This window comes from Petaurus breviceps, unplaced genomic scaffold (assembly GCF_028583685.1).
Source record: "Petaurus breviceps papuanus isolate PSGF00001 unplaced genomic scaffold, PetGlider_PUasm1.0 191, whole genome shotgun sequence".
NCBI lineage: Eukaryota > Metazoa > Chordata > Mammalia > Diprotodontia > Petauridae > Petaurus > Petaurus breviceps.
In genome coordinates this window covers 4,225,690-4,251,734 of record NW_027185811.1, presented here as the reverse complement: position 1 = coordinate 4,251,734, position 26,045 = coordinate 4,225,690, and the positions used below count along the sequence as shown (strand labels likewise).

Genomic DNA, 26,045 nt, shown 5'->3' with positions numbered 1-26,045 from the left:
AGGCAGCACAGAAACAATCTGTAGATAGGGAGACTGAAGATGAGATGAAGGGTATGTTCAATAAGGGTTGACCTTGGTGAAAAGGCCATGATCATCAGAGACTGGAGGAAAGAATAGGAGACTATGTCAGGGGATTTTGAGATATAGGGAAGCAAAAAAGGATTTCATAGACTAACAACACCTATTTTAAGTGTAAGATCAAGGTTCTCAGCTGTAAGTTTGAGGGAAGGATGATATAGAGATTTTGACAAGAGGTATAGAGCAGCCACTTAGGGAGTAGGAGTGAAATTATTTTCTTGCTTATTAGGACAATCCTTTTGAGATAACAAATACAATCAATTTGGTTTTATGACTTTCTCTAGTTTCATTCATCAACATGAGTTGGATAAGCAGATGGTGGGAAAAACTCCAAGTTTTGGGAGTTTAATAAGGCATGAATGATACAATAAGGGGGCAAGAGATTAGAGTACTGTAGAATACCAGAGAAGTAAAATTATAATTCACTGTTTTGATGCCAGATATAAAAATAACCGTCTACTTTTGTATTTTTTCAAACTTATCTGGCCTATTAAAAGTGTTTTTTTCTTTAAATTTTTCTACTTTTTTTTTGGGGGGGGGGGCAATCAGGGTTAGGTGACTTACCCCAGGTCATACAGCTAGTGTTTGAGGTCAAATTTGAACTCGGGTCCTCTTGCCTTTGGAACTGGTTCTCTATCCACTAGCTGCCCCTGAGTCACAATGTATTCTAAGGCTGCATGGCATAGTACATTAGGAGCTCTCCTCTGAACCAGACAGACCTAGGTTCAAGGCCTGCCTCTGACCAGGCCTCTGACCAGGGCAAGTCACTTAAATGTTTCAGTCAATTCTAAGATTACAGAGAAAGTGCATTGGTAGTTATTTCCTCATCTTAAAGAGTTCCCTAATGAAATCCCAGGACTAGTCCTAATGCCTAATGTATTCTTTAGTGTAGTCACAGACAATTGGGGTGATTGTGATCAATGTTAGAGGTCAGTTACCAGTACAAACTTTCTAATTTTCTTTGGAGTTATAGCACCTTCCTATTATCTGAGGTGTTTTTTGTTTACTTCCAATTATAACAATACAATTGACAAAGGCAAATTTTTCCACTTACCCTTCCCCCTTCATAGGTTACCTTTCAGTTACTCATCAGGGACAAGGGCTTCCCACTTTTCTACTCTAGTTCCTTATAGATTATATAGTATAGAAGTTCAGATTCCCCATGATTAATGATAAGAGATTGTGATCTCCTTGAAGAAAGAGCTGACCAAAATTTCTTTTATCTCTTATTACCCCCAGGTAGTTGGATAGGTAGTAAATAAACGTTTTGTTGCAATAAATATTTAATACTTTGGATTTTCAAATGGAATTCGAAAATAGTATCCAATAATACTAAGTCTGTTTCTCTCACACTATTCAAAGACAGATGGGAAATGCAGTGTCAGATTACATAGGTCATTGGTCACTAGTCACAAAACACTTCAAGGATCTATGACTTCATCAATATGGATACACCTTCATTTACCTCTCAGCATCTGGCTTCTCTAGATGCCATGGACAAAAAAAAATTAATAGCCTAATGACAATTTTCTTATAAATTTATTTTTCTAGGTCTGTACTCTTAAGTCTTTCCACTTTGGTTGGTAGGACCTAGAATGGCTTTGAATTCCCTTGGTAGTCTTCAAGAATCCAAAGTCGTATCACATCATGAGAAAGAAGTAGGATTTACTGGAGAAGCTTACACAAGAATAACTATGCTACATATAAAAATATAGGGTAGCTAGGTGGCACAGGGGATAGAGTTCTGGGCCTGGAGTGAAGAACACTCATCTTCCTGAGCCCAAATCTGGCCTCAGACATTTCCTCAGATGTGTGACCCTGGGCAAGTCACTTAACCTTGCCCACCTCAGTTTTCTCATCTGTAAAATGAGCTGGAGAAGGAAAAGGCAATCTGTTTCAGCATCTTTTGCTTCAAATGAGGCCATTAAGTGTTAGACAAAACTGAAATAATCAGAACAAAAATATAAAAATACAGAAACTGAAATGAAGGGGAAGTCATGTCAAGATTGCAATATTTATCAATAATTAAAGACACACAAAAATAGCACAATCCCATTACTCCTTTACTTTTAGCATTTATTGATGTGGTGGATAAATACAAATAGAGAAACATACTTGACAGCAAGTTATCAAACAACTGATAGCCAGACTATAAAATGTATACAATTTAAAAAAAATTTTTTTTTTTACAAAGAGCCCTTACTGTAATGGTCATTCATGTTCTATCATGCACATACCAGCAGAAGAGACACAAGGGATAACACCCCAACTGATGTACCCGTAGGTGAGCAGATGCAGCAGAGTATGCATATGCTACAGAAAGGGCTCTTGGGAACTATATAAAGAAAACACATAAAAGTCTTACCACAAAGTAGTACCTGAGTGACAGAGATCAGTAAAAGTGTTGGGGGGTGGAGGGTGCGGTTTTTGTTTTTTGGTGTTCTTTGGTCTGATATGGGGGAGTTTAGTCAGAATGAATCTGGGAAAGAACAGTTTCAAATCCAGAAACTTAGTGTTAGGCTGTTGCAAGTCTTTAGTCTGGAACATGAAACAAACTATTACTTCTCCCCAAATAATTTCAGTATACTCCAATCATTAACCAGTCAGTTCTGTAGTTTTCCACCAAAAAGTACCCAAATATCTGGAGAAGCACATATTTGCTCTGGCATCAATCAAGATAGCTTTCACATGCTGTCAAGCATCCCTCTCCATGCTCAACATGGCAATATAAAACCTGAGTCAGTCTTTTCTGACATTTCAGTCAACTACGGTTAACTCACTCACATAGGGGAAGGGAATGGACACCGTTTTTTTTTTTTTTAGTAAACATTATTCTCTTATTCTTTCCCTCTCTTCCCTACCCTCCCCAATTCCAAGTTTATATTAAATAGTTAAGAAACATTAAAGTGGAGAGACTCTTTCACTTAAAAACTACCCCAATTCTCATCCCAAGCCTCTATATATTACGGAGAATTACAGTACAAAACTTGTTTGAAATTCAGGTCCACAGAGGAGCACAAGGACAAAATAAAAATCAATGGTGTGGTGCAACATAAATATTTTCTTAACATCAGGACCAAACATTTGAAAACTTGGTGTTAAAAAGCAGTTACACAAGATTTCAGGAGGTATCAAAGTCACTGACAACTCAGTGGAACCATTGTGTCTTTCTCATCACTGATGGATTGCATAGACCATAAATTCCCCCATGCCCTGAAGAACATTTGTGACCCACCCTAAGAAGAGTCTCCCTTTCCTACCATAAATATCAAAAGTGCCAGCAAAAAAGGATGAATCAGTTTCTGAGAGATGAAACATTGTTGCATTTAAATATAGATATACTGTGATAGGGATGCCCCCACTAATTCCATGCCCTGAACTAAGGGTTGTTAAAGGGGTCAAGAATTTAATTTAAGCTAGTTAAGTTTAGACACCATAAGAGATGTTATCATGATTTTTATCTCAATATCTTAATCCGCAGCCTTCAACAGAAGGCCAATTGTTAAGCTTCTACCCTTTTCATTACTGATCAGATTTCAGCACTGGTTAACCAGGAATATAAAACTCAAAAAGATGTACTAAACTAAAACTCAGAAGCCATAAAAACAATGCCAGCTCACCAGACAAAAGGAAAGTTATATGTAATTAAAAAATGGCAGAAGTTCTCAAAAGAAAACATATTGGTGCCAAAGTGGGAAGAGCAAAATAAATCTCCAAGTGTCTTCTACACCCAGAGACCATAAAAAGCTTTTTCCTAGGACGTTAGTTTATAAAGTAGATTTAAGATGAATATTTCCTTGTAGCTGCCATTATAGCAGCACTGAGATCTGGTGGGAGAATTTCTTCTCACTGCCAAGATGGAGTGAATTGAATCAGAGAGTCAGAAAATTTAGCATACCCATCCTTCAGATCTCACTTACTGATCCTTATAATCTTTAAAAATCTCAGGCAAATTAAAAAAACATCAAACATCCAAGTAATTTTGGATCTACAACTCCTCAGTCCACTCTGTGGGTTAAGGGACAGAGGAGGAGTTAAGGCAATGAATGCAGGGGGGTGTGGTGTGGTTCACATAAGATGAACTTGGACTATTGCATAGATCTGCAAGCAGCTCTCACTGAAGTCAGGACCCAACAGGCACTAATATTTATAAAACTAGGGACAGTTCTAGAATGGCCTGTAGGAGCAGTGAGCTAATTAGTACACAGCCAAGATAATAGTTTAAGGCAGAAGGAAGGATATGTCTATGACCTTCCCTAGATACTTTGTCCCAGTTTAGTCCTTATCAAAGAAATCACAATAGTATTACCATGGTGTAGTGCTAGTAGGCTGGTGTGGATAGGTACCTCTAGTGTGGCACTGAGCATGGAAGTCTGATGAAAAACAAGAAAAGGGCCTAGCACAAACATTCCCTTGCAAAATTAATTCAGTGATCAATACCACCTACCAAAGCTGCAGATGCCAACTAGATGGTAAATGTCCTTTTGGGAAGGTTAAGAAGGGGAACATTCTCCCCAATTCCCAACTCCCCCCAAACCCTCCAAAACAAAGCCAAAAGAGAACAAAAAGAAGCTTCAAAATAAAGTTTAAATAAATAATGGCAAAAACCTCATAAGCAACACAATCTGAATTCCTGAAGATGATGTACAGTTGTGTATCTGTATGTAAAACTGAATATTAATAAATTTAATCACTGAATTGTTGACTTACCAACAGGTTAGCACCACACAGAAAACACAACAAAACCAAAAAGCTACCCAGTGCCAGTCAAGTCAAGAAGCTTTACCAGTTTACAGGTCCTCAGAGTTCCTCATTTTACACAATATAGAGCAAGCAAAATTTAAACAGGCTTTTTATGCCCAAGAAATTCCATACCAGCCTTCTTTAGTCTAATTCCTTCAGTTAGGACTCATTCCTGAAACTTCTACTGGGTCAGTGTTTCTCTCTTCATATTTTCTAATCATTATCATATCAAGCTTTCACAACTGACTCCAAAATTGGACAAGACAAATCATTCCCTACAGGATTCCTTGGATTTGTAAGCCTCTTCACTAAGGAGACAATTCCTGTCTCCTTTGCCTGTTTCAATGAAAACAAACAATAATTCTTCCTTAAGAACATTTGGTGTGAAGGATGCTACATTAAAAAATCCAAGACTATTTCTCAGATACAATGAAAATTTATGTTGCCCCTTTGGTCAGACAGCTCTCCAGCAGGGTATGAAATTTTTATATGACTAATTACTACTAGAGGTTAGGAGGATACTCCCTAGAGTTTGGCTTTCGGTTCTTAATAGCTACTTGCAAATGGTAAGATTTTCTTCTTCGCCAAACGTGAACTTTTGAAATATGGAGCTTTTAGGGTCAGTAGGAATCTTTTTTTTTAAAGCCATCTTTGAATTTAAGTCTTCAAGTTCCTTCCAGAGTTCCTGGAGCCAGAAACCCTGAGTAAGACCCGAATTGATGGATAGGCTGAGCATGACTGTGTCCATGGCACATGCTGGTTTATCTAAGTAACCACACCCAAATAGCACTCATTTGGCCCGATTGATACAATGACCCCATTTTCAGAAGTTCATTCAACATACATTATGGGAAAAAGCTGTTTCCTTTCAACAATCTGGATGAAAAGCAAATCTCATATTCATAATACAGTTTAAAAGTTTTCTAAATTCCAAATCATAATTCCACTGTTTTTAATATCCTCCAGTGTTTTGTCTCACAGTCCCCAGATCAATATATATATAGACTGGATGATTTTGCTAGATAGAACATTGTACTTACTGATATATTTCAGCTCCCACAGGAAACCATGACAATGTTTATATATGGAAGCTTTTCAAAACCTAACTTGAAAAAACAATTCTATACAAAAGATCAACTTGTCCCATCCCGCCCCCATATCCCACCCTTTATTCTTTACTTCACAAAGACTTAAAATGGTGGGGAATAAAAATTAAGTTTTAAAACAGAACCTGCAAAGTTAGGATAATGAATGGATTGCTGAGAAGGCTTTGACTACAATTTAGAGAGCTGCTGCCATATATAACTGTTCACATTCTACCACCTATTACATCATACACAAAGGGAAAAATACTAAACAAAACCCACATATCTCTCTTTCCTTCCTGTTAAAAGCTTTGAGACTCACTATACTCCCTACGGTAAAAACTGCTTGAGAGAAAGGAAGGCTACAGTGAGGTGAAACATGATTTTAAAAAATATACATATAAAAGAAAAATAAATGCACACACACAAACCAAAAGGTCTCAACACTTCAAATTGCCCATGGCCTTTCTCTGGGCCTAGGACCAGGCTAATAGCCTTCTCCCTGCCCTCCCTCCCTGGTCCCCCCAAACTTCTTTCCCTCAAGTCAATGCTCTTTTTCATCAAACTAGCAAGACTCACAACCCGTCCCCAATTATATATATATGTATATATATATATATATATATATAAACTTAACGGATAACTTATTTTTAAATTACTTTTTAAAAGATTTTATGACATGTTTAAATACTTCCTCTCTTTTGATATATTAAAACCCCAATAGTCCTAGAAGTTCTGTTTTCTGTCTGAAAGAAAAGTTACACTTTTTAGTCCTGACAGGAAAATATGGGGGCTGGGAAGGGGGAAAATAACCACCAACACCAGCCACCCAGCTAGGAGACACAGGAACAAAGAACAGAGGAAGTGTTTTCAATCCTTCACAGCTTTAAGGAATTCTCACTTCTCTAATACCAGTAAAAACTATAATAAAATAGTTATTTCTGAGGCAGTGGATATAACAACATCCTACCCTCTACACCACCCTGCCCCTTCCCTGGCCCAAGGAGGGTGAAAAAAATTTCATATATGGAAGGTAATTTTCTTAGTCCAGACTCAGTAGTAAAAAAAAAAAGGGGGGGGGGCTTTTTTTTTTTCCCTTTACTTAGGAAGGGGTGGGAGAGGTGGGGGAGGTTCTGATGGTAGAGGAGGTGGTCGTGGTTTGTCTAAATTGCCTGCTCTGGAAGGGACCCCACTAGCTCGTGGATTCAGGTATTCACCATAAGAGTGAACAAATTCATAAGCAGAGGGCTGCGTGGGCTGCATGCCCTGGGCACTAAGAAGCGAGTGGAGCATGTTAACAGTGTCCTGATAGTCTATTGTCTGGGTTGTGTTGTGTCCATTTGCTCCAGTGGAGCCTTTGTCCGATTTCACATGAGGGGCTCGGGAGAAGGAGAGGTTGCTTGTTTCTGAGCTGTGCCCAGGCAACTGTGTCATTGCAGGGAGAGGGGGGAAGGAGAAAGTCACAGAGGATGATTTAGAGGTCTTGCCAATTTTGGCAGGGTGATCGTACACGACTCCAGACTCCTCGGGAAGGGGTCTTTTACGGGCTGAACTAGAAGAAGAGGAGGAGCCAGACAAGTTGTAGGCTTTATGGGCCAGCATGCTCAACTGGCCGCTGTGCTTCGAGTCGCCCAGCCGCTTGTTCGCAGCACCAGCCGGGAGTTGGGAGTGGGAGTGTTTGTGTGAGTGGTGATTGTGGTGGTGATGGTGGTGATTCCATGTGTGGACCTTGTGCTTTTCCTTGTGCTCCCGGCCCTTGGCCCCAAACTCATCCACAGAGCTGTGCTTATCAGCTGCTGCGTGAACTTTAATGCGCATTTTTATCTCCTCTGGTTTTGCAGAAAGGGCTTTATCTCCTCCGCCTACCATGGGGATTCTCATTTTGAGGGCTGCTTTGTCTGCCTTTTCCAGACTAAGGCGGTCTGGGTTTTCAGAACTTTCCATGGGAATTTTCAGAATGACAGAAGAGGAGTGGCTCTCTTGCTGAGCCAAGAGATTCTGGGCAGCATAAGCATACTGTGATTTCACATTGGCCTCCATGTTCTCTAGCTGTCGCTTCTGGGCAGCCAGCTCCTCAGCATGCTTAGCTCGGTACTCCTTTAGAGATACCTTTGCAGCTGGTGCACTTTTGCTGCTCTGCTTGTGAGAAACAAATGCAGCTGGGTCCTGTTGCAAAGAATGGTCAGCTCCCATAAGTGCTAGATGCTCATTAGTCCGATGACCCTGAGTAGATTCCAGCTTGAGGGAGTGCTGCTGTGAAGGCAGCCAGTGGTCAGCCTGCAACACCTCCATGCTGCTTAATTCACTGGGGGACTTCTCCTTGGCTGGGAGAGAAGGCACAGTGCTAGCTGTGTTAGAAGTTGACATGCTCATTAAGCCTGCAATGTTCATATCTGAAGAGCTCCTAGAGATCATGCTGAGTATTGCCTGCTCTGAAAGGGAGTCGTCTTCTCCTGGGTCACCTGATTTAGATTTCTTGGCAGCCTGACAAGCCTGAAATTAAGCAGATGACAGTTAAATATTCACTCCATTCAAGTTCATTATATAAGGTTATTATGTGACTTGGGTTCAGGTCCTTGGATCCAAGTCAGACACATACTAGTTGTATGATCTCAGACAAAGTCACTTAATCCCTGGATCCTAGACAAGACTAATTTCCTAAGACTAAAATGCATATTTATAAAAACTTACTAAGGCAATTAATTTGCCAGAGCCCTTCCATCATTAACTACCCTGTATTTGTTCTGTATATACTTACATATGTACCAACTGTCTTCCTTAATAAAATGTAAGCTGCCTGGATATAAGGACTGCTTCATCCAGAAAATTTGTATCCTTAGCAGGCAGTACAGTACCTGGCACATCAAAGACAGTAAATGCCTGTTGAATTACTTATGTCTCACAAGTGACAATCTGCACCAGGAGAGGGAATTTCTCACGAGGCACTTCCTTCCCACAGAGAAAATCCCATTCCTGGTCAAACAAAAATAAGGTAATTAATAATCATTAAGTGCTTGAGATCTAAAGACTCTGCTGCATACTCAGAAGATGTGACAAGGACATATGCAGAGGGCTCCAACAAGTAAATTCATTCCCTATACTATTGCTACTAGTATGGTCTAGTAAGGGATAAAAAATAGGGAAGAAGAATCAGAGATCTGAATTCTTTCTTTTTTTTTTTTGGAGGAGGGAAGGCAGGAAAATTGGGGTTAAGTGACTTTCCCAAGGTCACACAGCTAGTTAAATGTCTGAGACAGGATTTAAACTCAGATCCTCCTGACTCCAGGACAGATGCTCTATTCACTGTGCCACCTAGCCGTCCCCCAGAGTCTGAATTCTAAATGCCTGACTCCCAACAAGTCACTTAACCTAAGTCTAAGTTTTCTCATCTGGAAGATGGGAATAATACTGTAATTTGCGAAAGTACTTTTGAAAACAATAAAATACTAGGTGACTATAAGGTACTACTTCAGCACTTAGCAGAGAGATTGTACAAAGCAGAAGCTTAAAATATTTGCCGAATAACAAAATCAAGATTTTGAAGCCGGAAGTCAAAGCACATGAACTTATGCCAGAGTGATCAAGACAATTAAGAAATGAACTTATTCTTGCCTAAATGAAAAGAATGAAAATGAAAGATTGCTCCCAAAAAGTAGCAAAAAGAGAAATGCAAACCAAAACAACTCTGAATCTACCTTACAGCAAACTGGCAAGATGACAAAAGATGACAAAACAGGCATAAAATGATGCACTGCTAATGAAGATGTGAAGCAGTCCATCCACTCTGGAAAATTTGGATTGAGCTGACAAAATGACTAAAATGTCCATAATCCTCAATGCAGATATTCCACTACTAGGAAATCAATGATGAAGGAAATGAAAATCTGAAATCAAACTTGACAAAGAATTCAAAAGTAAAGATCTTTGTATTCACATATAAAGTTCTGAAAAATCTTTCAACTAAAGCTGGACTCCAAAAACAAGATCAATGATAAAAAGAAAGGCTTGATATACACCAAACTATTTGGAGCACCTTTTGTAGCAAGAAAGAATTGCAAACAAATAGCCCAGGTATTGGTGAATGGCTAAACAAGTTGAGGAAAATGAAAGTAATGGACTACAGCAATGAAAATTATTTGGTACAGAGAAGTATGGGAAGATATATCAGCTGATGAAAGTTATATAAGTAGTATGAGGAAAATAATACACATGGGGATTTCAATCAACAACAAAAACATCAAAACAAATGAGACTGAACACTGGGAAAATTATAATGATCAAGTCTGCCTCAAAAAGGAAATAAGAGAATGCACTACCCTTTGTGGTATGCAAATGAGGGAAGAAGGGACTATGGTGTGGAACTCTGTAGGTGGGGGAGTTTCAAAGTTAAAAAGTGTAGATACGATGAAGCCTGCTAGTAAATACATATTTCTGTGCTCTTATGCTTGACACACTTCCCCTCAAATTTTTGGGATGACCTGGCTATAAAACTTTAAAACAGAGGAATCAATACTTCAGGATCCCTTCTGAATCTAGGCCTCTGAAAGGCAAGTCGATTTTCAAAGATAATGAAGTTAAACTCACACCTATCAGTTTATGAGAAATGAGGAAATTTGAAGTCAAGTTTTCTACTTGAATAAGAAATAAAAATCTTCCTTTCACACACAAAGTTAAATTGGAATCTGCAAACAACTGAATCTTACTAACATTCATTTTGCAAAGTGTATAAGGCTTCTAACAGAAAGTAATTATCAGTGACTGAGAGTAGTTTCTTTTCATTATAACATCTAATATAGGACTCTGCATGCAATGAACATTCAAATCAATGTTTACTGAATGATTGCCTCACAATAGTTCAGTTACACAATACCCAAGAACTTCTACCATACCACCCACCTTCCCTGGTTTCTGGGTCAGGGCACAAGTTATGTAGCTGAAGTCACAACTATTGCATAATTATAAAAAGGGAAATTTCAAACTTAGTATACTCATTCAATTTCTGTGACCTAATGCAGTCTAGAAAAAAATAACTGGCTTTGTTCCATCAGGCTCATATCAATAACACTTACCCTCCAATTCCTAATGCGCTTGAGCCTGTTAGGGGTTTTCTCAAGGATCTGTAGGAATTCATGAGTAAGTTCTGTAAATTTAACAAGAAACACATAAAAAACTAAGAAAAACAGGTGATTTAAAATTTTTGTCTAGCTTCATCTGTGTAAAAGGACAGAAAATTTGTTCTAAGATTTGTGTTAGAATCTTAGTTCTGCCATGTTGTGATAGTAATGGCATTTAAAGATTCCCCTGTATTGGCTTAGTTTTTCAAATTGATTGTGTTAAAACCCAAAGCTTGTTAATCCCACCTGTGGGATGGACTTGTTGACTTGAAAAGAGAGACACGAACTGGGAGGAGCTGGTGACATAGATTTGGAGAGACAAGTGAGAGGCAGAAGAACCATTTTTTGGAAGCAGCACCTCGTGGAGAGAGAGAGACTAAGAGAATTGCTGGTGGCCTCTTTGAATTGCCCTGGACTTTTGAGACCTGCCCCCTGAGCTGCCAAGGACTGAGGAGACATGGCTGTTTTGCTGGTACTTTGTCTGTCTGTTTTGATGTTGTTTTGCCAGATTTGTCCACTGGTGAAAGACAATCCTGTTGAAGAAGTCCTGGAACCTGGCTGTTCGCTAAGAAGCCCTGAGACTGTCCTGCAGACAGAGAGTGAATACTGTCCACTGGTGAAGGACAGTGCTGTTGTTGCAGGGGTCTGGGAACCTTTCTGTTGGTTCAGAAGCCCTGAAGAAGGATTTTCTTGTTGTATGTTTACAGAAATCCTGGGAGAGGGCTTTGCTAATGTTTTCAGGGGTTCTAGGACTGTTCTACAGACAGAGGATGAATTAATGAAGGGACTGGCAATGTATCTTGTGGCCTTGCTAAGCCTTGTCTCCCCAGGAACTAAGATTGCTGAGAACTTGCCTTGTGTCAAGATGAAGCAAAGACCTCCATTTGGGTATTAAGTGCTGTGCTTAAAATTGATGGGGTGGGGAACTTTTGACCTTTCTGTGCTCTGTGATTGAACAAATGAAGGTACTTTACTTATGTTTGGAAACTAATCTCCATTTGAGAAGAGGGACTTTGTGGTGGACTAAATGAAGGTATAGCCTAGGGGTGGAGTAGTATTTAGAACAGGGACTTTGTAATTGATTGAATGATTGGAAGGTCCTGGGGTGGGGTAGTACTTGGAGATTATTTAATCACACTTAGTAAATGCTGTATTTTGAATGATGTCATGTTTTGACCTTCTCTGTCCTTGGTTTGTCACTGAATAAAATGGAGAGCACCTATGCTGGTATTTTGAACCTTGGGAAGTTGCCTTTCCTTGGCAATGAATACACATGTATAAGTTATATGACCTTGGGCAAGGTAAATTATTTCTCTTAGCATTGGTTTCCTAATTTTTATATATATGTATTAGGAGGGCTGGGGAAGAGGAGTGGGGGGAGGGGAAAAGGTCTACTGCTCAGATTTGCAATTTCATCTGGTACAAAAATTCTATCAATGAGAGATCATCAATTCAGAATGCAACTTATAGTCTAGAAAGTTGTCTGAGGTACTAAGCAGCAAAGGAATTTGGCCATGGTCACCCAGATGATATGTGTCTATCTGCAAGCAAGAACCCTGTCCACTACATTACACTGAGGCTTTCTAAAATATTAACACCAATTTCTGCTTCTACTATAGGACTTTTGAAATTATCAAATAAAAATTTATATATGCCATAAAAGGGCACTAAACACCAGCTACAATCAACCTCATTAGCACCAAGAGCAGGAAGAAAGGAATCTAGAGTAAAACTCATGACCACTGAGCCTCAAAAGCTTAATAAGAACAAGAAACACTAAAATATAGGAAACCAAAGGTACAGCAATTTCTTGGATAAGTCTCCATAACAGTAGAACTAAGTCAAAATTATTTTTTAGGTGTCCTCTAAAACTCACCATCGAGGAGCTCCAGGGTTACTGTGACATCCACATACTCCCACCAGTGTTTCCCATCACTGGAGACTGGGATCTCCCAGTTGGACCACTTACAGGCCAGGTGAATGCAGACGCAGGCCACCACAGGAGGTGTATACTGCAGGCTAAATGTGGTCAAGTGCAGGCTGACACCAATCGGAGGGAGAGAAACAGAAAGCCATGAGCTCTCAAGCCTGAACCCAAAATTTTCTGCTAAATAAACATTGGGAAAAAAACAGGTAAAAACTCTCAGATTCAATAATCATAATGCTCTTGCTCCCAATTGACTTACATGCAAGATTTGAAGTTCCCCCCTTTTTTGCTCAAACCACTTCAATTCTGTCTTTCTGACAATGTGTCTACTGACTGACATGGCTAACATGAACAAAATAATCCCTTTCTATAGTTTCAGAACAGACTAAAGTAATAATCTAGTAAAGAACAGTTGCCTGGACTCCTTTAAAAGCATCCAGTTGTCAAAATAAGCTTTACTTAAATTAAAAACAAGTTCAGACCTTTGGGAAAGTAAATAAGACATTCCTTTTGGCCAACCTGAGCTTGCCCGGTGTATGATAAAAGTGGTAGTCTCAATCAAATAGAACAGTGAGGAAAACATTTGTCAGCAAATTATTCCAGGGAACTAATAATAATGTAACAATTCACTCTGTTTAAAATGATACAGAGTGTCCTTAAATTCTCATATTCTGTGGTCTATTTCAAAATTATGAAACCTTCCATGACAGCGCATATGAATGGTAAATGGGAAGAACAATCTTTTTTGCCTTTTGAGATCAGCCAATGGGTTGGAGAAAAAAGGAGACAGAGGATATAATTTATGAAAGTTCTGACAGTTTTGAAAAAGGAAAAAAAGTTACAAAACTCTGTACAAACAGGAATAAAAGCTGTTTATAAAGAGAAACGGTTCTCAGTTAGTCCAGAATTCACAAGAACCCTTAGAATATGCCACTGGGTTTTTAGAGTCCTTATCAAAGAGGTGGGAGTAGGCTACACAGTAGTATTAAGTTTTATAAAATATAAATCACTAGGGAAATGCATGGCATTCCATGGAAAGGGGTCTGAAAATATAAATTAGTCAGCTTTCATACCACATTTTTTTTTTGACACAAGATAATTCTATGCCAAGGTGAAATATTCTTGGATCTAGGGTTTCCAAGCTTCAGAACCTCAACTTTTGATCAATTTCTGTCTCTAGAAGTATGCCATCTCAACCCAAAGAAAACCCATCCCACAACATAGGAAAACAAATAAAAATAAAAACCTGTTGGTTGCCATGAAGTAGGAGGTTTGTGCCAAGTCCTTGCTTGCTGGAAAAAAAAAAAAGAGAGATTGGAAAACAGTATATTCATTGAAAATGTGATCCTATTTAGTAAGAACAATTTATAGGAGGAGAGCCCCTTATACATTTTCACTATTAGCCCATTTTACATATTCTTCATCCTAAAAAGCATAACTGGATAGAAATGGACTTTTTAAAATTCAGAGGAAAAATTATGATCAGAAAAATTTTAAAGCCGAAGAAAATGTGAAAAAGGGCCTCAATGTCTGCAAAACTAGCTTTTACAGAAAGCAGACACGGCAACTGTTTTAGAGTGGAGACTGTGTTAATTCAGAAAATTCAGCAGCTCCATGAGGGAAATCAATTCCCAAAATGTACAACCCATCATATTAACAAAGATTTTTTTTTTAAATCCCACAATTTATTTGTAATTTCAAACAAAAAGACTCAATTCTTCCTAAAGGAAAAAATAGTTGTGGGTTAAAACCCAGATTTAGGAAATTTCCTGGTAATTTGACTTCTTCAACATCAAAGGCATTTAACAACACTAAAATTTAACTAATTTTTTTTTTTTAAGCAATCAGGGTTAAGTAACTTGCTCAAGGTTACACGGCCAGTTATTTCTGGGTGTGGTACTGAGTGTCTGAGCCCGGGATCTCCTGGTCGTCCCAACACTGGAGCCGGTGCTCTTACTCGCTGAGCCACCTGGCCGCCCCAACATCAAAAGCATTTAACAACACTAAAATTTAACTAATTTTTTAACTTAAAACTATAATTATATTAAATTTATAAATTTAAATTATAATTAAAGAGTAACATGGCAGACTGATAAAAGATTCAGAGAAAGACCACTAATGAGACTATAAGTTAATAATTAATCCTGTAAGAAGAGAAAGAAGGAATATTCAGAAATTACCTACAAGACTTTGTTCTCATATGGAAGACAGTATTGATCAGAAACATCAAGCTGAGAGAAAATAGGCTTAATTAGGATATAAGAGGGTATAAAGAAATTTTACAGGCACAAAGGGTTGTCAGACATCAAATTAATTTCACAAAAAGCTGCCAAGGTTCCCAGCAGATAAAAGGCCACAGAAGACAACCATTTTTCAGAAGAAGTGAAAATAAGAACCATATGAGAAAAATGCTCCAAATAACTGAAGAGAAATTAAATTAAAACAACTATGAGGTTTCACACCTTACAAGCCTCAAGTTGGTAAACATCACAAAAGACAGAAAAATCAATGCTAGAAGGACTATGAGAAGACAGATAAATGAATATATTATTGGTAGGGCTCTGAATTGGTCCAACTGTTTTGGAAAGCAATTTCAAATTAGGTGATCTCACTAAGGGTCATGAAGGTTATTGAAAGAAATAATGTGGCCTCTATATGGACCAATATTTTCATAGCAGCACTCTGAAGTAGTAAAATGCCAGAAACAAAACAGCTGCCTATCAACTGGAGGAACTGATGAAAAAACAGTGGCATATGAATGTGATGGAATTACTGCACAGTAAGAAAGAACACACAAAAAACTGAGGAAAAGATAGGAAAACACATGAAATGATGCAGAATGAGGGCAGAATCAAAAGATTATACAAAATGACTACAGTAACAGAAATGAAAATAATACTTAAAGTATAGCTAAACCTGTATTAATTGCAATGGACACTTGATTCTTGAGAAAAGAATATATTTTTCCTATTGGCAGAGAGATGGTAGACTAGAACTCTTTTTTTAAAATTTATTTATTTACTTTACAACATTCAGTCCCACAATCCCTTGAATTTCAAATTTTCTCCCCCTCCCTGTCCACTCCCTACTCCATGGCAGGATACAATCTGATATAGAATCCACAAATAAATATATTCCTTCATATTAAACATTAGTCAGGTTGTAAAGAAGGATTGCAACCAATGGAGTGAACAATGAGAAAGAGGAAACAAAACAAAAAAAAGAGAGCAAGTAATTTGCTTCAGTCTGTATTCAGACTCTAGTTCTTTCTCTGGATGTGGATGTATCCCTTTCCATCATGAGTCTTTTGGAGGCATCTTACAACCTTCCATTGCTGAGAGGAACTCAATCTATCAAAGTCAGTCGTCACACATACATTGTATCTGTAATTGTGCACAGATTGTCTGCTCCTCATTTCTTATAGCACAGTAGTATTCCATCACATTCATATACCACAACTTGTTTAGCCATTCCCCAACGGATAGGCATCCCCTTGATTTCCAAATCTTTGCCACCACAAAAGGAGCTGCTATAAATATTTTTGCACATATAAGTCCTTTTCCCACTTCTATGATCTCTTTGGATACAATCCTATATAATTCTTTATAGTGCCTGGCACATAATAAGGACTTAAGGCTTGCTGACTGATAGATAAGAAAAAGTGCCTCTGTTATGGTTGCTTTGCTAATGAGTTTTTCTGATGTTAAAAGGGAGGATTCACTCGGGGAGTGAAAAGGGGAAGATATTTAGAGGTAAAAGATTAATGTAAAAAAGGCATCAATTTCAATTTGTAAAAAGTTTAGAAAGAATTCTTTTTTTACAGTTAATTTATTTTTAGTTTTCAACATTTACTTCAATAAGATTGAGTCCCAAATTTTTCTTCATCTTTCCCCACCTTCCAACCCAAGATAACATACCATTTTATATAGGCTCTACATATACATTCACACTGAACCTATTTTCACATTAGTCATGTTATAAAGAACAATTAGAACCAATGGGTGAAACCATGAGAAAGAAGAAACAAACAAAAAAAGAAGAATCTTTTAAAAATAGGTTTCTCATCTATCTAGGAATGACTCAGTGTGGCCTTATTGATGACAGAACAGACTTGGAAACTAAGGTTGCTTCCAATATTATGACTATTAAAATAATTACATAAAAGTTAAGCCAAGATTTACTTTAATCCAGGACAAATGAATGCTTATGTAATGTGCACATAAATACCATCCAGAAGTACTATTCTTTACTGAAACATAGATTCTATCAACTTAGAATCTTCAATCTTGAACAAGCCATCAATGAACTCCCTTGGAAAAAATCTCAATGGCCAGATGGATTTACTAGTGAATTCTATCAAACATTTAAAGAACAATTGATTCCAATATTTTACAAACTATTTGGGAAAATTGGAGAAGGGAGTCAAACCAAATTCTTTTTATGACACAAATATGGTACTGATACCCAAATTGGGAAGAAAGAAAATTATAGACCAATTTCCCTCATGAATATAGATACAAACATTTTAAATAAAATATTAGCAAAAAGACTATGGCAACTCATTACGGGAATAATACACTTTAATCAGGTAGGATTTATTCCAGGAATGCAAGGATGGTCCAATATTTGGAAAACTATCAGATCATATCAACAACAAAACTAGCAGAAACCACAGGATTATCTCAACAGATGCAGAAAAGGCTTCTGCCAAAATACAACACCCATTCCTATTAAAAACACTAGAAAGTAATGGAATAAGTAAATAGAGCACTGGCCCTGGAGTCAGGAGAACCTGAGTTCAAATCCAGGCTCAGACCACTCAACACCAAAAAAAACAACAACAAAAAAACCAAACTAGCCATGTGACTTTGGGCAAGTCACTTAACCCCAATTACCCTCCCCCCCCAAAAAAAGTATAGGAAAAAATGGAGTCTTCCTTAAAATAATAAGTAGTATCTATCTAAAACCATCAGCAAGTATTATATGTAATGGGGATAAGCAAGAAGCATTTCCAATAAGACCAGGGGTGAAACAAGGATGTCTATTATCACCCCTCTTATTCAATTTGGTACTAAAAATGTTAGCAGTAGCAATAAGAGAATAAAAAGAAATTGAAGGAATCAAATTAGGCAAAGAAGAGACTAAGCTACCACTCTTTTTGCAGATGATATGATGATATACTTAGAGAATTCTAGAGAATCAAATAAAAAACTACTTGAGACAATAAATAAATTTAGCAAAGTTGCAGGATATAAAACAAACTCACATAAATCCTTGGCATTCCTATAGATTTCTAAGGAAATCCAACAGCAAGAGACAGAAAGAGAAATACCATTTAAAGTTACTATAGACAACCCAGGACCTATGGTCACAACTACAAAACACTTCACACAAATAAAGTCATATCTAACTAATTGAAAAAACATCAGCTGCTCATGGCTAGGTCGAGCTAATATAATAAAAATGACAATTTAACCTAAATTAAATTGCATATTTAGTGCCATACCAATCAAGCTACCAAAAATTATTTTATAGAGCTGGATAAAATAGTAACAAAATTGATTTGGAAGAACAAAAGGTCCAGAATATCAAGGGAATTAATGAAAAGTGCTAGGGAAAGCAGCCTAGCCATACCAGATTTTAATCTGTATTATAAAGCAGCAGTCACCAAAACTACTTGGTACTGGCTGAGGAATAGAGTAGTGGATCACTGGAATAAATTAGGTACACGAGAGACAGCAGTCAATGACTATAGTAATCTACTGTTTGATAAACCCAAAGACCTCAGTTTTGGGGATAAGAACTCACTATTTGACAAAAACTGCTGGGAAAACTGGATATATATAGTATGGCAGAACCTGGGCATAGGCTAATATCTTATGCCATATACAAAAATCAAGTAGAAATGGGTGCATGATCTAGGTATAAAGGCTGATACTGTAAGCAGTCTGGGAAAGCAAAAAATAGTTTACCTGTCAGATTTATGGAGAAGGGAAGATTTTTATAACCAAACAAGAGTTAGAGAGCATTATGAAATGCAAAATGGATAATTTTGTACATTAAATTGAAAAGTTCCTGAACAAATAAAGCCAATGTAACCAAGATTAAGAGGGAAGTGGAAAATTGGGAATTTTTACAACCAGTGTCTCTGATAAAGCCTAATTTCTAAAATATACAGAGAATTGAGTCAAATCTATAAGAATACAAGTCATTCCCCAAATGATAAATGGTCAAAGGATATGATGAACAGGCAGTTTTCAGAGTAAGAAATTAAAGATATCTATAAGCATACGAAAATACTCTAAATCACTATTGATTAGAGAAATGCAAATCAAAACAACTCTGAGGTACCACATCTCACCAGTCAGATTGGCTAAGATGACAAAACAGGAAAATGATAAATGCTGCAGAAGATGTGGAAAAATTGGAACATTAATGCATTGTTGGTGGAGTTGTGAACTGATCCAACCATTCTGGAGAGCAATCTGGAACTATGCCCAAAGGCATAGTTATATGTTATAAATATATAGTTATAGTTATAAATAATTTCATGCCCTTTGACCCAGGAATACCACTTCTAGGGTTGTATCCCAAAGAGATCACAGAAGTGGGAAATGGACCCATATGTACAAAAATATTTATAGCAACTCTTTTTGTGGTGGCAAAGATTTGGAAATCAAGGGGTTGCCCATAAATTGGGGAATGGCTAAACAAGTTGTGGTATAGGAATGTGATGGAATACTATTGTGCTATAAGAAATGAGGAGCAGACAGACTTCATAATAACCTAGAGAGACTTATATGAACTGATTTTGAGCAAGAGCAGAACCAGAAGAGATCTGTAAACAATTACAGACCCAACATATGTGTGATGACTAACATTGATAGACGGGGTTCCATTCAATAATGCAAGGTTATAAGGCAACTCCAAAAGACTCATGATGGAAAGAGATATCCATATTCAGAGAAAGAACTAGAGTCAGAATACAGACTGAAGCAAATTACTTGCCCTTTTTTGTTTTGTTTTGTTTTGTTCCCTCTTTCTCACTGTTCACACCATTAGTTACACTCCTTTACAACCTGACTAATGTTTAATGTGAAGGTATTTGTAGATCCTACATTTGATTGAATGTTGCCATGGCAGGGAGAGAAGGGGAGAAAATTTTAAACTCAAGGGAATGTGGAACTGAATGTTGTAAATTAAAATTAATTAATTAAAAAAAAAAAAAGAATCCTCAATCTTGCATTCCTTACCTCGAACAAGTTGTGTGCACTTTACCACATGTGTGTGTGGGTGGTCAATTGTTATTTCAAAGCCTGAAAAAAATGCAGAAGGAAGAAAATTGGTTAACAAGCAAAAGATATTCAATACCTTTTGCACCCCTTGCATCTGAGCAAGTAAAATGCCTCTTTCCCTCCCCAAAATAGTTGTTCAGGGGAACAAGAGGTCCGCAGATAGAAACTCTTCTCTATGTTGAATTATCTCCAGGGCTGATTTAATGCCTAGTTATAAAATTGAAAGGCCATTGCTGTCTCTAGTTCTCCACGTAATTATAAACTTCTTCACTGTTGAAACACCACTGAAAACAAAATAATTTTTAGTCAGAAACATAAGAACCTAGTGTAAGGGCCTGGGCAGCAGATGGGAGGAGGGGGAAGGGGCCAATCCTTGGTACATTCTCTCTCAGGGGGAAAAAAATAACAATGTCAAGGATATTCCCCTTTCATTTCCCCATTTAAAATAAGGCATGATTATCTTTCTGAAGTTAAACTTTAACCTAAAGAATAATTATTGTTTTACTGTACAATTTTATCCTTTTTATCCACTATAAATGGTATTATACTTACCATTTTTGTCTACCCTTAATGCAGAATTTAGTGGGGGAAAAGTGTTTAAAAATTATTTTTTAAAACATAATTTTCAAGTTTTGGAATGCACAAATTCCCTTGATTCAGATATATCTCTAATAAGGGAAAAGTTGTGTCATGGAAACTATTCTTACGTAAAATATTCCATGGGATCACATAACAGAACTATTGTTTTATTGGTCTTTACATCAATAAAGAATGAACAAAGAGTATACTAAACACTCAAAAGTCATAATCAACTATAACCCTTTGTGTTAGCTAAAATCTCAGTCTTAAAAGAGATTATTTAAATTTAAAACTAGATTGAACCTTAAGAAGTTATAGAGTCCAAACCCCTTATTTTCAGATGAGGAAACTGAGGCTAAAAGAGGTTTTGACTTGTACAGATTATGAAAAGCTACTGAGTATCTGATTTGAATTTTAGTATTCCTAACTCCTTGCCCAGAGCTCCAGCCATTGTGCCACTTAAGTTCATTATTTAACTTTGGCTAAAGACAGAGCTATCCAAACAATCAAACTTAAAAAAAACAAAATTAAAAAAAACACAACTCACACTATTTCAATAAAAATAGTTTCCTTTGACATTCCAATGTATTTTATTTTATGCATTTAAAATCATTCTGAGAAGGCAGCCATAGATTTTCACAAGACTGCCAAAGAGGTCCGTGAAACAAACCAAAAAAGGTTAATAATCCCATATCTAGTTATGGGAACAATTTCTGATAAAATACTTTTAAATTTCAGCTCAATATGCCTTGTGACATTATTTTATTAGAAATGCAATCTCTTTAAATGTGATTTTAATTGTTTTAAGGTAAAACTTTAATATACTTCTCATTTTATAACATCAGTGACTGAAAAAATTATTAGATTCATAGAAAAACAACTCTACAACCATCTTTTCAACACATCTTTGCATGATAAGGAACATCACATAGGAAATTTGCCTCATGAGATAGCACAGGAAAGAAATCCCAGAGTTTAAAAAAAAGAAAGAAAGAAAACTTCAGATTCAAAGACCTAGTGAATATTAAATTAGCTTTTAAAGGCCATAGTATTGAAAATAGGACAAATCTCAGTGCTATTCCAAATGTAACACCTAAAAGGGAGTCCCTTGACCTCCCATTCTGCTGTCCAGGCTGGTCACAAGACCCAGTAGAAGGGTTTGTTACAATTTAAAGACAAACATCAATATCCAGGGCCCAATGGCCAAACAGAACACAAAACCTATGGGAGGAAAGCAGACAGGTTTTGTAGACCTGGATTCGTTTTTATGCTGCTATTTATCAAAAGACTAAAAATGCATATTAAACCTGAAAATCATATTAAATGTAAATATGAACCACAAAGCCTGTAAGGAATCCGTTGTTTGAGGTCTTGCTTTTTCAGGGGCCAGATGTATTTATCCTTCATCTGTGGAGCAGGACATAGGTTAGGTTAGGCCCTCAGCTCTGCAAACTCTTCACAGTCTGGGTGAAGCCCACAGGTCGCAGCCCGTCCGCTTTTAAAACTTACCCAGGGTCTGCAGTATTATGCTCTCTAGAATGACCAGGTCTTGGACTTGTTGCAGGTAAGCCTGGGGTTGAGAGGACAGGCAGGTTACTCACGAGGAGGCACTCTATAAAGCCTGAAGAATTATAACAATCTCTCTTGGGATAACCAGGAAAAAACAGGGAGTAGAATCTTTATCCCATACATAACACTACAGGGATTTATCAAAGATTCCCCTAAAATAAGAGGGTCAAATGCTAAAATATAGTATTTTGTTAAAAGATTGAGTAGTACACAAAAGTCTCTTGGGTTCAATTCATTTCCCAGGGTAGAGTCTAATAATATTTTGGCTATATAAGACATTACCAAAGGTGAACAAATTTGCCTCAAATACTTGCTGCTAGATAAAGCTTTCCCTTTTAGAGAGGGTGAAGAAAAGTATTGTGAGGAATGAGTAATATGTTATTTAATCCTCTTCAGAAGACTGCCTGGCTGGCAAATGGCATGGTCTAGGAGAAAGCACACCAGACTGAGAGCCAAAAGAGCTGGATCATAGACTCAACATTTGATTGTATAATCTCGGGCAAATCTTTTTGTACGCTGTTTCCCCTTTCAATAGAATGAAAACATCTGCCCATTTCCCCTTCCCTTTTGTGAGATTCAAATGCGATAAAAGATGTGAAAATTTTTTGGGAAAATGGGGTTTTCTCCTGCTTTACTTATGGCGGCAAATGGCAAATGACAGTCTTAGAATATAGCACATTCACAACTTCTAACTAAAGCTGTTCTGATGTAGAATTTAAAGGAAGAGGGCAAAGTAAGACAAGCCAAAATCCATGATTTGAAAAAAAAAAAACCACTTAGGGAGATAATGCAAAAACCTACCTTTCTCCATATGGTAAAGAAGAAAGCCCTTATTTTAGAACTTATTTAAGCATCTTTGCCCCATAACTGCCTCCCTTTGACTACTAAAGCCAGTACAGATGCACTCTGCTAGAGGAAACCCCTTGCAAAAAAAAGATTCACTCAGAGATTCCTTTGTCAGTACCCACTGTATGCTTGAGATAACTCAATTTACACATAAACTGTTAGAAACACAAAGCAAGTCACAACTGAAAAACAATTCCTTACCTCACTTCTAGTGTCAGGAAGTGCATCCAGAGGATGGAGGCAAGCATGAGCTACCTTGATTACATGCTCTAGTTTTCGTGGTTGTTCTTCTACTTTAGCTGCCAGAAAGAGGGCTGCTGGAGCAACACTCTTAAAGTGGAAAAAAAAAAAGGAGAAATTTGTTATTTATTTCTAACACCAAGTCTACAAAAAAACCTCCAAAATACAGGGGCAGCTACCTGGTGCAGCGAATAGAGCACTGGCCCTAAAGTCAGGAGGACCTGAGTTCAAATCCAGACACAGACACTTAACACACACAAAAAGAAACCTAGCTGTGTGACCTTGGGCAAGTCACTTAACCCCAACTGCCCTCCAAAAAGCAAAAAAACACTTCGATGTTTTGTGCTTTAATCTCTCATGTCTCTTTAAGAACTGTATCTATTGGCTGTATGAGAATTTACTTTTATTTAACCAGTTAAGGTCAACCTGCAGTTAAACCTTAAGTATTTTCTGTTAAAGATGTTCTTCATATGTATCTTTTTTAAATTAAGTGTTCAAGTCCTGACCTAAGTAGCCTACTTAGTCTTTATCATTAACTCTAGGCCAAATACAAAATGTATAGGTAACACAGAAAAAAATAAAAGCCTATGAAAATCCATGACAAAGAAGTGTGAGGCCAAAGTAGCAACATTAAACTACATATTAAAGGCAATGCTGTCCAAGGTTTTCTCTCTGTTTATTGTATGCACTTGTGCGCCACACACACACACACACACACACACACACACAGTAAGAGAGCCTATATATATGTAAACATGAAAAATATGGAATTCTTCTGGATTTTAATTAATTTTATAGCACCGTATGAGAAAGCTGGACAGCAACTGGTAATAGTGTTCTTATTTCTATTTTTACAAGTTGGCAATTATTTCAGTAGTCTTTCTCTAGCACAACATATTTTTACCAGTCTGAAAAATCTCTTCATGTAGCCTACATTTATTGAAACAATTATCAGGCTTAAAACTTTTTGGTTTGTGCCACTATCATTCTCTCTGTTCAGCCCTGTAATGGGAATGTAAATTTGTAAGATCTTCCCTGCCCCTAGGCTAAAGTGCACCAGGAGCCTGGGGTGGGAGGATTGTTTTTCAGTAGATACTTCTTGATTGGCCATGAGTCAAAAAAGTTGTTACATTCTCTGAGCCAGGAGAAGGCTATATAAGCCCTGATGGGAGGCTTTGTTTTGGGGCTCACTTTGAGAAGTGTTTTGTGATTTGATCTGGATTCTGGGAAGCCATTGTGAGAGCCCCCACCTCGGCTTTGAAAAACCCAGATGTTGATTTGGTATGGATGTAATGGTTGGACAATTTGAAATCTGTCTACCTGATCTGTTTCTCTGTCTTGATAATTCTGTCTGTATATTCTGAAGTTTGGGGTGCTGACCTTTTTCCCCTGAACTAGGTAAAGGATACATATGTTTGACTGACTAAAGTAAGCTTGTTAACCCATTTTGAGTTGCTTTCCTTTATCAAAGCAGATCTAAGAACCTGTGTTGGCAGCAAACCCTGAAGACACTTGGGGTGCTTGCTGCTACAAGCCCCAACTTCATGTGGCCTTGGGTGTTGCATTAATCTCATCCCAAACATGAGCAGTATGAAGACCTTGAACTGATGAAAAAAATGGAGGAGAGGGGGAAAAAAGAAAAAAGTCCTATCAAAAATAACAAAGACAGGGGCAGCCAGGTGGCGCAGTGAGTAAGAGTGTCAGCCCTGGCGTCGGGAGACCCGAGATCGGTTCCAGCCTCAGATACTCAGCACCCACACAAAATAACTGGCACTGTAACCTTGAGCAAGTTACTTAACCCCAATTGCTTAAAAAATAAAATAAAATAACAAAGATATTTATGACTTATACTACACAAATGACAAGTCCTCTACTACCATCAATATTATATCATCCATGCTAATAAAAATATCATTGAACTAAAATAAATCAAGGGGCGGCCAGGTAGCACAGCGAGTAAGAGCACCGGCTCCAGTGTTGAGAAGACCTGGAGATTGAATCCCGGGCTCGGACACTTAGCACCCACCCAGAAACACCTGGCCGTGTAACCTTGAGCAAGTTACTTAACCCCAATTGCCTAAAAATAAATAAATAAATAAATAAAATAAATAAAAAAGGTACATATTGATTATTCAGAGGATTTCTTTAAAGATAAAACCCACCCATTAATTTATTCATTTCATAAATAAGGAATTTGATATATTAGGTTTGTTTAAAAGCACGGTACAGAGAAATGAGGGCTTTTTTTTGGGGGGGGTACCTAATTATACTGTTTTATTTTGGCTTATATTAGTAGTATATATTGAGAGATGGCAGGGAATATGCTTCAACTGTATGCTGACCAGAAGGGGAAATTAATTTAGGATTACCCATCTATTATGGTTAATCAAACCAAAAAGGATACAAAACACAAGGAAATCATCAAGAATTCACAGCATTTGTAAAAAGATAATTGAAAAAGAAATAGGTCCCTATCTCAGGTCATTCCACAAAAATCATTTTTTAATGTATTATACTCAGGATTAAAAACTTTCATTCAAGGCCTGTATTTTCAAACATATCTCATTAT

At 37.3% G+C, this 26,045-nt stretch overlaps 2 protein-coding genes across 7 annotated transcripts in view; both read right to left on the bottom strand.

The window, feature by feature from the left end:
* Nucleotides 1-26,045, bottom strand: part of KANSL2 (KAT8 regulatory NSL complex subunit 2) — a 295,431-nt gene that overhangs the window by 65,348 nt on the left and 204,038 nt on the right. The window lies entirely within an intron of this gene.
* CCNT1 (cyclin T1) overlaps nt 2,138-26,045 on the bottom strand; it is a 44,534-nt gene continuing 20,626 nt past the window's right edge. The window contains exons 3-9 of one of the 3 annotated variants that reach the window (XM_069092642.1): nt 23,438-23,566; nt 22,331-22,391; nt 20,201-20,263; nt 14,194-14,239; nt 12,897-13,060; nt 10,976-11,046; nt 2,138-8,399 (exon numbers count right to left, since the gene is read on the bottom strand). In XM_069092642.1, the coding sequence (XP_068948743.1) occupies nt 7,005-8,399; nt 10,976-11,046; nt 12,897-13,060; nt 14,194-14,239; nt 20,201-20,263; nt 22,331-22,391; nt 23,438-23,566 (1,929 nt within the window). In that variant the 3' untranslated portion in view covers nt 2,138-7,004. Of the gene's footprint in view, nt 8,400-9,601; nt 9,802-10,975; nt 11,047-12,896; nt 13,061-14,193; nt 14,240-20,200; nt 20,264-22,330; nt 22,392-23,437; nt 23,567-26,045 lie in introns of those variants that run through there. The other 2 variants (XM_069092645.1, XM_069092643.1) reach the window with 2 other exon arrangements.